General features: G+C 38.5%; 1 protein-coding gene across 1 annotated transcript; it reads left to right on the forward strand.

The window, feature by feature from the left end:
* The first annotated feature begins 6399 nt into the window (after positions 1–6399).
* On the forward strand, positions 6400–10830 carry LOC147070504 (vacuolar protein sorting-associated protein 4). The gene is made up of 2 exons (XM_085949467.1): positions 6400–7911; positions 10295–10830. The coding sequence occupies exon 1, from the start codon at positions 6570–6572 to the stop codon at positions 7893–7895; it is 1326 nt and encodes a 441-aa protein (XP_085805593.1). The 5' UTR covers positions 6400–6569; the 3' UTR covers positions 7896–7911; positions 10295–10830.
* The last annotated feature ends 3326 nt before the right edge of the window (positions 10831–14156 follow it).

Genomic DNA, 14156 nt, shown 5'->3' on the forward strand with positions numbered 1-14156 from the left:
GAACTCTAAACTAAAGTGAATATACGAATGTCGTTGTATAAAATATAAATCTGAATAAATTATCAAGTAAAGCTCTGCCTCTCAAACCTTTACGTGTCACAGCGTATTATTCAAATTATAAAATGTCCATACACTAACACATTATTACTATTCTGTCATATTTTTAACCATCATTATGGTAAATGTACTTACTCTAAATAAATTAATTCAACGATTTACATACCTACGATAGTCGCAAATACTATTTTTGCGCCCACCCGAATTTTCTTAATTTACCAACCAAGACAAAATTTGACGAAACGGAGCATGTACATGTGCATGGATTTACAGGCGGCGATAGTGCTTATTTTAAACTAGCGTGACAATTAATAACTGTTTACACGTAAAAGTGCAGACTGTCTCTGCAATGCATTCTTTAAGAGTGAGCGAGACGCGATGTTGTCATTGTATGGTAAAATTTCGTACTATTTGACAGTTTGTGACAATCGGTCAACCTGAAAATTCGTTTTTTTTGCCGGCAGGTTCACTACTATCGTTCTACTGCGCAGGCGCAGATCGAAAAAATCTTACTGTCACATGAAAATTCAGAAGCTTCCAAACTTTTTTGATGCATGCATGCAGTCTTGCCAATAGCAGGATAATACATGTTTTCCCATACATTTTCTTAAATACTGTCAACAGTAAATCCATGCACGTGTAAACGGGGTATTATTCTCGAAGATTTCTCGAAACCTCCCGTTCATATCAAGCCCTGCTTATTGATAAATGTACATAAAAAAATGGCTGCATTTTTTTTCTATCGCTTTACGTCGGTTGTGTGCGGAACCTAAAGTGGTGCAGTAGAGCCGGGTCAGCGATACGGGACATTTTTTCAGGACGTACCACGTTTTCGCACTTTGTCAGCGTGACAGTAAGTTGTCATCGATATTATATTACACAAAATATTTTGAATTGTGATAATAAAGACTATTTTTAATTAGGAAAATTGAATCGAATCGAAATCGACGGGAGCTCTCCGGAACGCAGCTCCGGTTCATGAAATCCCCGAGATTATCGTTCCATCTCGTGTAAAAAATAATTTAACCGTCTGAGCAAGGTAGGCCATATAACAAAAATATGACACACTTATTTTTACAAAATATACCTAAGTACATAAATATGGTAATATTTTCGGAAAATTATCGAGCGCTCCGGTTCGTAAAATTTTCCATTTCGAGTGCTGATATTAAAAAGTGCGTTAAAAATCGAAAGAAGTTATTAATTAATTACGTAGTCAAATTTTGAGCATACCGTTGCTTTTGTTATGAAAGTTTCAGTGTCTCTCCGTCAAAATATTGAAAAATTTGCTTTATAAAAAATGAGGGGTTAACTAATTTAGTGCTAACACCGCGACTGGCGCGTTTGGAGTCGTTGGCCATTAGATATAATTAACGTGTTATTTAAATGTGGTAATTAAAAGGTTAGCGGTGATTGTGTTGGAAAGGTAGGTACATATTATTAACATTGTTGAAAATAGTAACTCCGCACTCGAGAAGTTCTGCGTAGTATCAAAACCAGGAAACTACAGTACCTCGGCCACATTATGAGAGGACAAAAGTACAGCATTCCCCAACATGTCATTCAAGGAAAAATCAATGGTAAGCGTATCAGAGGATGACGCCGCGTTTCATTGATTAAAAACCTCCGTGATTGGTACGGGTGCAGCTCCGCTAAACTATTAAGCAAAGCTAAGATCGCATTGATGGTGGTCGACCTCCACTAGGGGATGGCACAATAATAAGAAGAACTCGGCATTATTTTATTTAGCACTACACGTGCAGAATGTTTTATTGGAGTCACAACCCTAAAATTACCTAAGTAATTCAGTAGGTAACAAAAATAATGGTTGTAGGTACATATTATATACTTGAACCATTTCTTAATTTACTCCGCGGATCACCGTTTGGTTATCCGAGGGCCGCGAATGAAAGTGATTTAAACACGCCATCAATTAGGTAGGTACCGGCTCCGACGACCACCAACGCATATCTACTGTTGACTGTTACTACTCATCAACAGTATCACATGTCGTCCGTTGGTTAAATTGGCGGTAGAAGTAGTTCCAAGCATTGTCATTATAATAATATTAATATTATTATATCATGGCGGCGCTGCAAATTTTCGCAAACTGCAGCACCACACGTTGATCTTGCTTGATTCCATAGACTAATATTCCAATTGAACGCAGGCAAGATCTGCGTTGTGTTGCTATACCGTATTTGGATGAGGGTTTTTCAGGACTATTTTAACATACCTATCACTTAACTTCAAAATCAATAAAAAAAGTGATAAATATGCTATATCGTATTCAGACCAGTATCCCGGGATGTGAACTGTCACTATATATAACAACTTGAGTGTGCCCTAAGTAAGTCTGTTAGAGAAGAATGTTGAGGGGAAAGAAAAACGAAATAAAAACAATATTTTAGACACCTCTCTAATCGATGAATCTGCTAATACTGGTTGTGAAATACGAGGTTTTAATTACATGTTTAAAACCACGAGACCTACGAGTTTTTAAAATTTGTCAAAAGATGGACAGCACACTAGTCTAGAGAACCGAGGTTTGTTTTATTTAAATTTTGTCGAACAAGCTTCATTATAACGTTTTTATTAGGTCGTATTCTTATGTGTCCGGTGGTTGTTTATCCGGTACAAATATTGCAATCGATTTTTAACAGACTTCCCGACTAGCTAGACATTTGAAACTTTTAGAATATATCAGAACACAATGCCAATGCATTTTTTAATACTTTCAGCCATCTTTAAGTAGAATTGAATTCATTTTCAGTTAATTCTGTTTTGTGTTAGGGGTGCGAAACACCCAAACTAGTCACTAAAAATTAACTGAATCATAAAGGTACCTACAATGCCTATTTCAAGAAAAAAACAATTTTCTCATGATTTTGTTTCATGGATAGTAAACTGCTTTCTTGAATGTTACTTAAGATTATTTTATAAATTTAGGCTTCCGTGTTCCATCGATACATATCGATCTTTCTAAGTCGCTTTGCATCATAATTCAGAATGTTATTTAACATGTTGAGTTATATGTCATAATTTTGATATGATTATTTTTGATGACAATAAAATATTTTTTCATGTTTGTTTTTTGCCAAATTTCTATTTAATTTTTTTTTTTTAATTTGGGGGAGTAGAATTCTTGGGCTTCCCCCACATCCTGAAGCGGGCCCCCGGGCCAAGATCCTTTGGCGGGCCCCCTACCTATCACCAAGGTTAAAGGCAGTCCGACGTTCTACAGTGGCGTTTTCTAAATGGTTTTTGAGGTCAATAAAAATTCAGTGTATTTTTAGCGATTTTTAACACATCGAATTATGGAGTTGTCGAATATCAACACGCAATAACCAAAAATTGCATCACACAACCAAATCTATATTTTAAAATGGCAATAACCCCGGAGAAAAATAGCGCTCCAGGGGCTCGATTTCCAAACTATCGTCTCGTGTGGCACCAGACGACATGACGTAATTGTGACGTCAGCCAATACACGCTCGAGCGGGCGGCATGTGGTCGGCGTCGGCGTCGGCGTCGGCGTCGGCGTCTGGTGCCACACGAGACGATAGTTTGGAAATCGGGCCCCAGGTGACTTTTTTACTATTAGAGCAAATTTAAGATGTGTGTTTACCTCAATTGTGTGGTCGATCCGCCACGCCGCCCCCCTCCCCCTGAACCCGGGCCCCTAGGCTAGAGTCATGTCAGCCTGTCTGCTAGTGTATGTGAGAATTTCTTAGTATGAAGGGGCCTCGCTCCATCCTTTAATCGGGCCTCGTACTCTCTAGACCGGCCCTGCTAATATGAATATTTAAGAGGTGTTCCAAATGATGAACAGTCCTACAAACTTATCTGAAGAACGGTCAAAAACTATCAGATCGACGCCATATTGAAAACGTCATTCGAATGTCAGATTCTGTCCAGTTGCGAGTCTTGATTGGGTAGTTTTCGACTGTGGCTCCCCCGTCAATTCTTCAGATAAGTTTGAAGGTCTGTATAATATGATATTTTTTGTAACCTTGACGTGTTGCTAAGAAAAATGTTGAGAAGGCCTGATAAACAGACGATAACATGAATGGCGCTGACGACTGATCATAAATAATTAATTAATTATTATAAGACATCCTCACGTAACACTCAAAGTAACATTTACATAATAATATTGACCATAGCAAGTTCGCCTTATCGGTACTAGTCGTAAAATAAGTACCTATCTACGTTATTATAGATCAGGGGTAGCGAACCTATGGCACGCGCGCCGCTGGTGGCAAGCGAGATGATTTTGCATGGCACGCGTTTGAAGAGAGAAAAAATACCTATAATAATAATAAATGACAGATCGCATTGTATAAAAAAATAGGAGGCAAATACTCTTCAAGAATAAGCATTACGTTTAATGTAAATGTATAATAGCATAGGTCGGTCGTTAGACTTTATGCGTCACATATAATATTACCACACTAACTTCATCAGGCGGCGAAGGATGCTGCACCGCGAACCTCTAATTTTGATCGATTACAGTGCTTGAGACCACTGTAGCGAGAGAATGCCTCATCTGATCGGAGCAATTCTCGTGTCAATTTGTGCGATAAGAACCAAACTGACTATTAACAAACAATTTCATTTCTACCCGCAAAAAATGATTGCACCAAATAAGAAACAAAAACTTGGTGAAGCTAGTAGTAGTAATTCTGGCAGACAGTTTTAAAATTGGTGGACCGAAATGTATGAAACGCTATACGTGTGCTATGTTCTTTGAGTGGTATCTAGAATATCATCATTTGTTTAAATAGAATTCTTAAAAAGTATTTATTCCTCATGAAAAACTGCTAGGCACGTCAGACAGTTGAAAAATAATATTTGGGAAATTTTGGCACGCGTACATAAAAAGGTTCGCCAACCCTGTTATAGATAGTTAGATATGTACCTACCTACTGTATAGTATATTTTGTATCACACGAAGGCGCTTTGGTGGGGTGTTTTGGAATGAACACACCCCCCCACCTAGCGTGTTGGAAATTATTTCTAGTGTGAAGTTTGCCACTGCGTAATCTGCATAGCAGCATGAGTGGGTACATCTTTGTGAGATATAAATCTTTATTACACTGTATTAAATAATTTAATGCAGATTACAATGTCAATCCTAATACCCCGTTTCCACGTGCATGGATTTACTGCGGACAGTACGTATTATCGCGGCCATAACAAGACAATGCACGTATAAACGCGTATTTGTCATGTAAGATTGCATGCATGAATCAAAAAAGTTCTGAAGATTCTGATTTTTCATGCGACAGTTGGGATCTTTTCGATCTGCGCTTGCGCAGTAGAACGATAGTGGCGAACCTGCCGGCAAAAAACGAACAACACCACGGAGAGACTCATTTTGAGGTTGACCGATCTTCACGACCTGTCAAATAGTACCATAATATGACTACATCGCGTCTCGCTTACTCTTGAATGAAATTAGAGGCAGTCTACACTTTTACGTGTAAACAGTTAGGTATAGTCACGATATTTTAAAATACACACTATTGTTGCCAGTAAGTAAATCCATGCACGTGTACAGGCGGTATAGTGCATTTCCACCAAGAATTGACAATAATTAACACCATAAAAGAAATTAAATCTATTGTTATAGTTGTTGCCAGGCACAGTGATGTCCCGTGGGGGTAGGTAGATTGAGCGTCGCTTGGGGGCGGCAGTTACTCGAAGGGCGGCAAATCGAGGAGAATCATTTGGTATACTATATAGAAATAGCCACCTAAACTAGTACCTAATAACGAAAATATCTTTCCATAAAAAATTCCGCTCACTGGTTGGAAACAAAATGTATTAAGTAATTAACATAAAAGGTTTAGCAAGACTGTAATTTTTCGTCAGGTCCGCGATGTGTAGTTTACTTCCGTTGTCCTTCGACGTCCATGGTGACCAGAAACGTCACTTGGTCGGATGATAAAAAATACTGTATAAAAAGTGGAGCGTTATTTTGGCGTTGCCCAGGGGTGGCATTTTGTCTAGAGACGTCACTGAATCTCTTTGCAGGCAGCATTTATCATCTAAACGTCAACATGTATAAAAAAGTTATAAAAAATAAACGGTGGTTGCACAACAAACTTTTGAAATACTAAGCTATGGATACAAAGTAAATATTAATTTAGTATATACATCGAAAAACATAATAATACTCTCTTCATGATTTTCAATATAATTATTAATTTTAAACGGCTCGCGTAACTATTGCGCATTGTGTACAGTGGATCACAAGAAGTGTGCTGTTGCCAGATCGAAAGAAATGCAGTATTTTTTAAAGGCGGCAACACCGTCCCCGTCTTGTGTACTGTCAACACTGGATAACTGTCAAGCCGTGCCTAATCTGTTTCTTGCGTCATTTGCGTGTCAGGATTCTAGATATGTGATGAGTTAGACATTTTTAGAAATATAGCATATATCAAAATAATAGTCGACCGCGGTGCGTCGCATTTTTTTAGCGAAACCGAAACAATAGCCCCGCCACAATGTCGACCGGCACCACCCTCCAAAAGGCCATCGATCTTGTCACGAAGGCCACTGAAGAAGATCGCAATAAAAATTACGCTGAGGCACTCCGCCTGTATGAGCACGGGGTCGAATACTTCCTGCACGCTATCAAGTATGAGGCTCAGGGCGACCGCGCCAAGGAGAGCATTCGTGCCAAGTGCCTGCAGTATTTGGACAGAGCCGAGAAACTCAAAGAATACATAAACAAAGGTCACACCAACAAAAAGAAGCCCGTCAAGGATGGGGGGGAATCGAAGAGCGACGACAAGAAGAGTGACAGCGATAGCGACTCCGACGATCCTGAGAAAAAGAAGCTGCAGGCGAAACTGGAGGGCGCAATTATCGTGGAGAAGCCGCATGTCAAGTGGAGCGACGTCGCCGGCCTCGAGGGGGCCAAGGAGGCGCTCAAGGAGGCCGTCATCCTGCCCATCCGATTCCCGCATCTCTTCACCGGAAAGAGGATCCCGTGGAAGGGCATCTTGCTGTTCGGCCCCCCGGGAACGGGCAAGTCGTACCTCGCGAAGGCCGTCGCCACGGAGGCTAACAATTCGACCTTCTTCTCCGTGTCTTCGTCCGATCTGGTCTCCAAATGGCTCGGAGAGTCTGAGAAGTTGGTAAAGAATCTATTCGAACTGGCGCGCCAACACAAACCGAGTATCATCTTCATCGACGAGGTGGATTCATTGTGTTCGTCGCGTTCCGATAATGAGTCAGAGTCCGCCCGCCGCATCAAAACCGAGTTCCTGGTGCAGATGCAGGGCGTCGGAAACGACAACGACGGCATCCTCGTGCTGGGTGCCACCAATATCCCCTGGGTGCTGGACGCGGCCATCCGGCGACGTTTCGAGAAGCGCATCTTTATCCCCCTACCCGAGGAGCATGCGCGCCTCGTGATGTTTAAACTCCACCTAGGGAACACGGCCCACGAACTCACAGACCAGGACCTCAAGGTGCTCGCCACTAAGTCAGAGGGCTACTCGGGGGCTGACATCAGCATTCTGGTGCGGGACGCTCTCATGCAGCCCGTACGAAAAGTGCAGACGGCTACGCACTTCAAAAAAGTGTCAGGGCCAAGCCCCACAGACCGCTCCATCATCGTAAACGACCTGCTGACGCCTTGTTCACCGGGCGAGGCGGGCGCCTTCGAAATGACGTGGATGGATGTGGACGGCGATAAGCTTTACGAACCGCCCGTCACCATGTCCGACATGCTGCGCTCCCTCGCCACCTCCAAGCCCACCGTCAACGACCAGGACATGCTCAAGCTCGACAAGTTCACCGAAGACTTCGGCCAGGAGGGATAGGCGTGGGACATTAAAGGTTCGCTTCCGCCTCTTTCCATCTTCATCAGTGTATGGCAGTGGCGAAGGGTGGAGGTAGGCTGTTAAGATCCGCCATAAATAGTGCACATTAAACTTTTTCAGACATACATATTTGTTTTCATTGAAATAAGACTACAATTTACAGATAATGTTGGTTAGATTTTAAAAAATCAATTAAACCCTGAAAAACCAAGCCATAATAGATAATAGTCAAAAAATACACGTCTATCAATAAAATATCTAAAATTATGCAATTAAATCATACATAACTTTGAGCATTTTATAGATAGAATAATATTTTTTATTTATTATAGTTTGATTTACGCAGGACTTAATGAATTAAAAAAATGAACCAACAATATGTGTAATATGTAGTTTTAATCCAACGAAAACAAATAACTATGAGTGAAAAATTGTGCACAATTTTGTCGTATTGCCCAAATTAGACCAAATCTATTATGGTTTCGTTTAGGCAGGGTTTAATTGATTTTTAAAAACTAACTAACACCATCTGTAAATTGTAGTCTTAATTCAATAAAAACAAATAAATATGACTAACATAGCTTAGTGTGCACTATTTATAGCGAATCTTAACAGCCTACCTCCACCCTTCGCCACTGGTGTATGGACGTAATGTTTTTTCTAACGTACTTTGTGCCCCGTACCCAACCTCATATTTCATTCATCACTACATTCAGATTTCAACATAAAAGTTACGAGTTGACTTTAAGGAGGGATAGATACTTGTGTTATCCAGAATGCTTTTTTGAATAGAAAATCAGTCGTCGCATACAACGATACATTGCTTCCAGAGTTGTACTTGTTCTGCAAAACATTTATCGGTAGCTATAGATTTAATATATATACCTATTTTATACATCGAGTGGAGATTATTCATTTATTCGGAAGGTTTACATAGGCTTACAATTTATTACAAAATTACCATAAATATATACATGTATGGCAGTATTATCTTGATGACTGTCGGCGAAACGACATTTTCTTTATTTCAATTTAAGATAATTTCACAATGCATCAGTAAGACCATGAATTGGACATTACAAATTATTAATTTAAAACATTAACAACAGGGAACTCAGAAATAATGGAAACTGAAATACCTAACGGGTATGGAGAAGCAGGTAACCGAACTTGAGTAAGGAAGAACACAGGATAAATTTAAACACGTGTCAAGAATACGTCATACGTCGAATACTGACAACTGCTCTCGGTTTATGCATTGACGCTCATTTAATATTGGTGTATTGCACGTATATAATGCGTGATTCATTTTCGTAGGACATTCACATATTCAAAACCCTGCGTCAAAATTTACTGTTTCGTATATAGCCTATCGGAATTCTATTTATTGTCTGTACTGTGATTAACACCATGACATAAAAATACAGACAGCAATTTTGTTGAACATTCTTGTTTCCCTCTCAGTTGACATATTACTATTACACAACAATTAGTTAGATAGAATGTAATTTTCAAAGATACGCATGTCCAATGTTGGCAAGAAATGCAGAGTTTTCATTGAAGTCAAGTAGGCGCACACACAAGTGGGGGGGGGGGGTTTCAAATCTGGACCCCCCTAGAAATGAAAAATTATTTATTTCATTTAAATTATTTAGGCATTACTTCTTTTTTTTCATCAGGACCTCATGACTGAGGATCATAACCCGAATGATTTGCCTGTCATAACAGTCTTCTCAACGTTTTCACCCCTCTAGGCATTATACGATATGCAAAGCCTTTGTCAGTGGAAAACCCTAAGCACTCGTTGATTGGTGTAATGATTTGCGGCATCTAATATTTGTTTTAATATTCCAACGTGGCATGTTTAAAAGACAATACAATAATGATCCCAATAATTATAATCGTTAGGCAATGTGCATTCGATAACCACTTGTGGATGTGACAGGTCGTAATAACTTGTAGGTGAGTACCTGTAGTTATAGCTCTAGACTAGGTGTTTGTCACTAGACTAAAAAGTGGAGTGTCTAGGTATGAGGAATGTATCTAGAAAAGTACAGGGGTCCGCGGTTGAAGCGACAAGAAGCCATAAGTAGTAGCTGGGGTAAACGCGCAAGTCAATGGTACATGCTAGATTTTGTTAACTGTGCCATGCTGATTTAAAAAATCATTAATCAATTATTATATTATGGATATTTTTTGAAATAGCCCCCCCCCCCATATCATTTTTCTGTGTAAGGCTTAAATCATAAAAGAGAGTATCCGTGTAATTTTTTAACAAACTATTGTTACTAAATAAATAGTAAATACTGATGTAAACATGCCCAAGAGAATGTGAATTCCAACCACGTGCGGATTTATCATAATTTGGAATAATAATTGTGCATTACGTTTAATTTCAGATGAAACCATCCAAACAAAGGCTGAAAAACATGTTCTCCCTTCAACTCGAAACAAGTCCGCGCAGAATATACAAATACTAAAATGCCTTCATAATAAATTAAGTAGATGTGAATATTATATTAATGAATGTCGCCGCGATTGAAAACTGATTCGGGTACGATTCGTACCCGTGGTATCACACTCACTTCTAGCGATCTTTTAAGAACCATTGATCTGCCTGCCATTTCCGATTATTCTAATTCTACAGTGACTATTCACACAGTATGAAAAATGTTTTAATGAAACTAATTCAATACTATGCTTTTTTGTCTTGTCTTTGTCTTGCATGGAGTGATAATTGGGCATAAAATGTTTATTTGTGGTTACATGTTAGTGTGGTTAAATTTCTGGCATTATCTATGCTCACTCCTTGGGAGAAACATATGGACACCAGACGGTGAATCCCTGCAGGGCAATTTTTTAATGAAGCACTACGAAACCCGTCACCAAACCGCTTTGACTGAAGCAGGTAAAATTTTTAGTTTTTAAGTAAATACTGTGTGTTCATAGCTTCAAACGGCATCAACCCATGAACCATAAGTGCGAGTGAACAATCATTCGGCACGTTTATACCTCCCGGTCCATGCATTAGAGTAAGATAGAATTTTCACCGTGTCAACAAAATGTCAAGTTGGAATATCACAATATTACATACGGCATTTCCATTGTATTTTGCAAACAAACATGTTGTTTACTTACAAAATCACGATAAATACTTAAATGAGGATTTAAACACAAAATACCACTTTCAACGGTAATAATTAATATGTAAAAGACAAAACAATAGATGTACATACAGTTTTGTATAATATTACGTTGACATTAGATATCTGACATTTACCGTCAGCGTCTCTAGCGGCAAAGCATGTGTACTTCAAATTCAAACTGCACTCCTCACTGCCGGTTGACTAAATATGCAATTTTGGTACTACAATCGAAGTAGGCTTGCGCAATTTTGGTACTTCAATCGAAGTAGTTGTGCGCAACAGGTCATAGCGCTTCATTCAAAAATTGTCCTCCTGACATGTGTCTTCCTGGGTAATCACCAGTATCGTAGCCAGCATGTAACTCTGTCACACTTTGTGGATAGTATTTAGCTTACACCAGAAACAAGTTGGCTTGAAAAAAATACGGGCAATTGCATTTTATTCTTAGTTCTTACGGGAGGTACATGATCTGTTCTCGAGAATCCTATCGTTTGTCACAAAGTTATACCACTCCACACTGAGTATCCGCCACAAGTATATAAGCTCATGTAACCTGTCAATTCCCTCTTAAATGACCCTGATTATATAGATGAATAACACAGTTTCATCCGTGTACTCCAAGTCACAACTTCACAGTGGGGATAGCCGCTATACCTCATTAGGTAGAACTGACTTCTGTAGTATAAAGCCAACAAGAAACACATTAAGAATGCAACCGTGTTTCCTGTCTTCCTGACCACTTGCAATTGTCATCTACAGATTTGATTATGACTCTTGTGAAGACCTCGTATGCATGCAGTGAGAAGGGGGGGGGGGGGTTTGAAGACCTAATGAAGTATTCAACTCATGTGCTTGTTGTAGATTTAGTCCATGCACAGTCGTCCGGTAAGGAAATCTGTCAGATTTTTCCTACGGTCATGGAATATTGGGTGCAATATTCTTATCGGAGGATGTGTGCCAAATTCTTTCCTAGATTGTCGAGTGGTGTGACGCCTCAATTACTGGTCTCACGGGTTAGCGCTTTTCTTCCCACACTTTTATCAATAGAGTAAACATCGGGTGCTGGATTGTGCTTGAAGAATTTGAGATAAAATTTCCGTGGATTCTATGAATAATAAAATTCTACATCTGCGTAGGAATAGTCACTTTGTAAATTTGACCATGGCACGCGGCAGATCTTTCACTTGCGTGGTGTCAACAAAACACAATCAGTTAGCTGTTAGAGCCTAATCTAATATTTAATTAAAAACATAACAAATGTACCAACACCATGATTATATTTATATTATATATGTTAAAATATCTGCCTTTTGCATTAAATTTGTAATAATTTTAAGTTAAATTTAATTTATCTCATAATATATCTATGTCATAATATGCCCAGTTCAAAGGTAAAATTCGTATAGTATAAATCGAGACCTGTTTGCCATACTGGACATTGGATTTTGCTGAAAGAGCCAAAAGATATATTTTCAAACGTAGCCCAGTATCTTTAATTATATACTGTAAAATTGTTGGTGTTTTTAAATGGTTATCTTTATCATCTGTCATGCAAAAGTGCCCTCTGTTCCGGTGTAGTATCTTGATTTCGAAGTCAAACATTTGACTCGTATCCATCGAGCGCAAGGCAACTGCTAACATTGTTTTTCTGTTTTGAGTCCATTTTATTATGATATGCCAAGTCTGGCTAAAAGTTATTTACTGGCCGTTAAACAGTATGACCGAGGAACGAAGGAGACGGTTACCTATGGTAACATCCCAAATACAAGATTAAAAAATAACGGTGAGACAAGCAATGTATAAACTCATCATGTGACTAGAGAAAATCGAAAGTTTTATATTATTTGTGTCAGTGTTGCGAATTTTAGCAAATTATCTCGAAGTATATTTATTAATACTCATTGTGGAGTGGTGGCGGGGCAACTGCTTCTGAAACCATGGTCTGGCAAATTCACACATTTTTTTTATTTTCAATGTGTGTTTTTGATCCGGAGCGAGGATCCAATAGGTTGGACGAATAGCTAATGTTCAACTTAGGAGTGTAAAGGATAATTCACGTACCTTTTTTATATTTACTAATTAATCAAGGTTGTGTATTGGATGAATTCACTGATTACATTTAGGATGTTTTCTCAAGATGAATTGTGATTATTTATATTTAGCGAGATTTACCTTTGAATGGACGGTATTATGGTTACATTATCCTCTCTGGTGTTATGTAATATTGAAACTGATTTTATGAATTTTGACAGATGGATCGGATTATATCTAAAATCAGCGCTTTTTTATTTAGAAAAATAAAGACGCTTTTTACGCTATTGTTTCTTTTTGCTTCAAAACTTAAAAAAAGGTGGGGTGTCCCTTTTTTTTCCTCCAGAAGCACTCTGTTGTGGACATTCACAGTTTTTTCAAATGGAGCAATGTCATTTCACATTGAAAGCTATTTTGCTGCATATGTCCTAAAGTGCAACAAACTATGGACTTTGTCCACGTGGACGTGTCACAAATCCCCAGCTCCAATTTTACAACGTATTTCTCACTGTAATGGCGTTAACTGTCAATTCTTGGTAGAAAGACATTGTATCAATTAAAATAAAACACAATATTCCAAATATTTTAATAATGACAGTTTCGTCAGTTTTAGCTCAACTGATAATTGAGAAAATAAGCATGTGTAAAAGAGATGAAGCCGGTTTTGATTGTTATTAAAATAAATGAAACGAGTGGTTTGTAGGGATAATAGTCTGGGATCTAGGGTTACCATCTTGGTCTTGCTTGTTCGCTTAGCCTTTTAATTTTATTTTTGCAGTCATCTTGGGGCCCTAGTCTTTCATTCAAGCCATCAAACACCGAAATAGTTTCAGTGGTTTTGACATAATTTCAAGTACGACATGGAATTGTATTGTGTTTCAGTTAAATTAAAAGGATGTATCCTATCTATCTGCCAAAAGAGAACAAAACAATGAAGTTAGTAATCTTCCAGCGATCTGCCGAATTTAATTGATTTATCTAGTATTTAAGTGCTTATATTAAAAATTTATATGTTTTTCATACGTTATTACATATATTTATATAGATGGACCGCGAGATGTCTTTTTCGTATATATTTTTGTAA

This window comes from Rhyacophila brunnea, unplaced genomic scaffold (genome assembly GCF_057557595.1).
Source record: "Rhyacophila brunnea isolate RB1 unplaced genomic scaffold, BYU_Rbru_1.0 scaffold_22, whole genome shotgun sequence".
In the NCBI taxonomy this organism is placed as follows: Eukaryota; Metazoa; Arthropoda; class Insecta; order Trichoptera; family Rhyacophilidae; genus Rhyacophila; species Rhyacophila brunnea.

Excerpts from the sequence above, each read along its gene's own strand:
- LOC147070504 (XM_085949467.1), top strand. The coding sequence starts at position 6,570 with ATGTCGACCGGCACCACCCTCCAAAAGGCCATCGATCTTGTCACGAAG.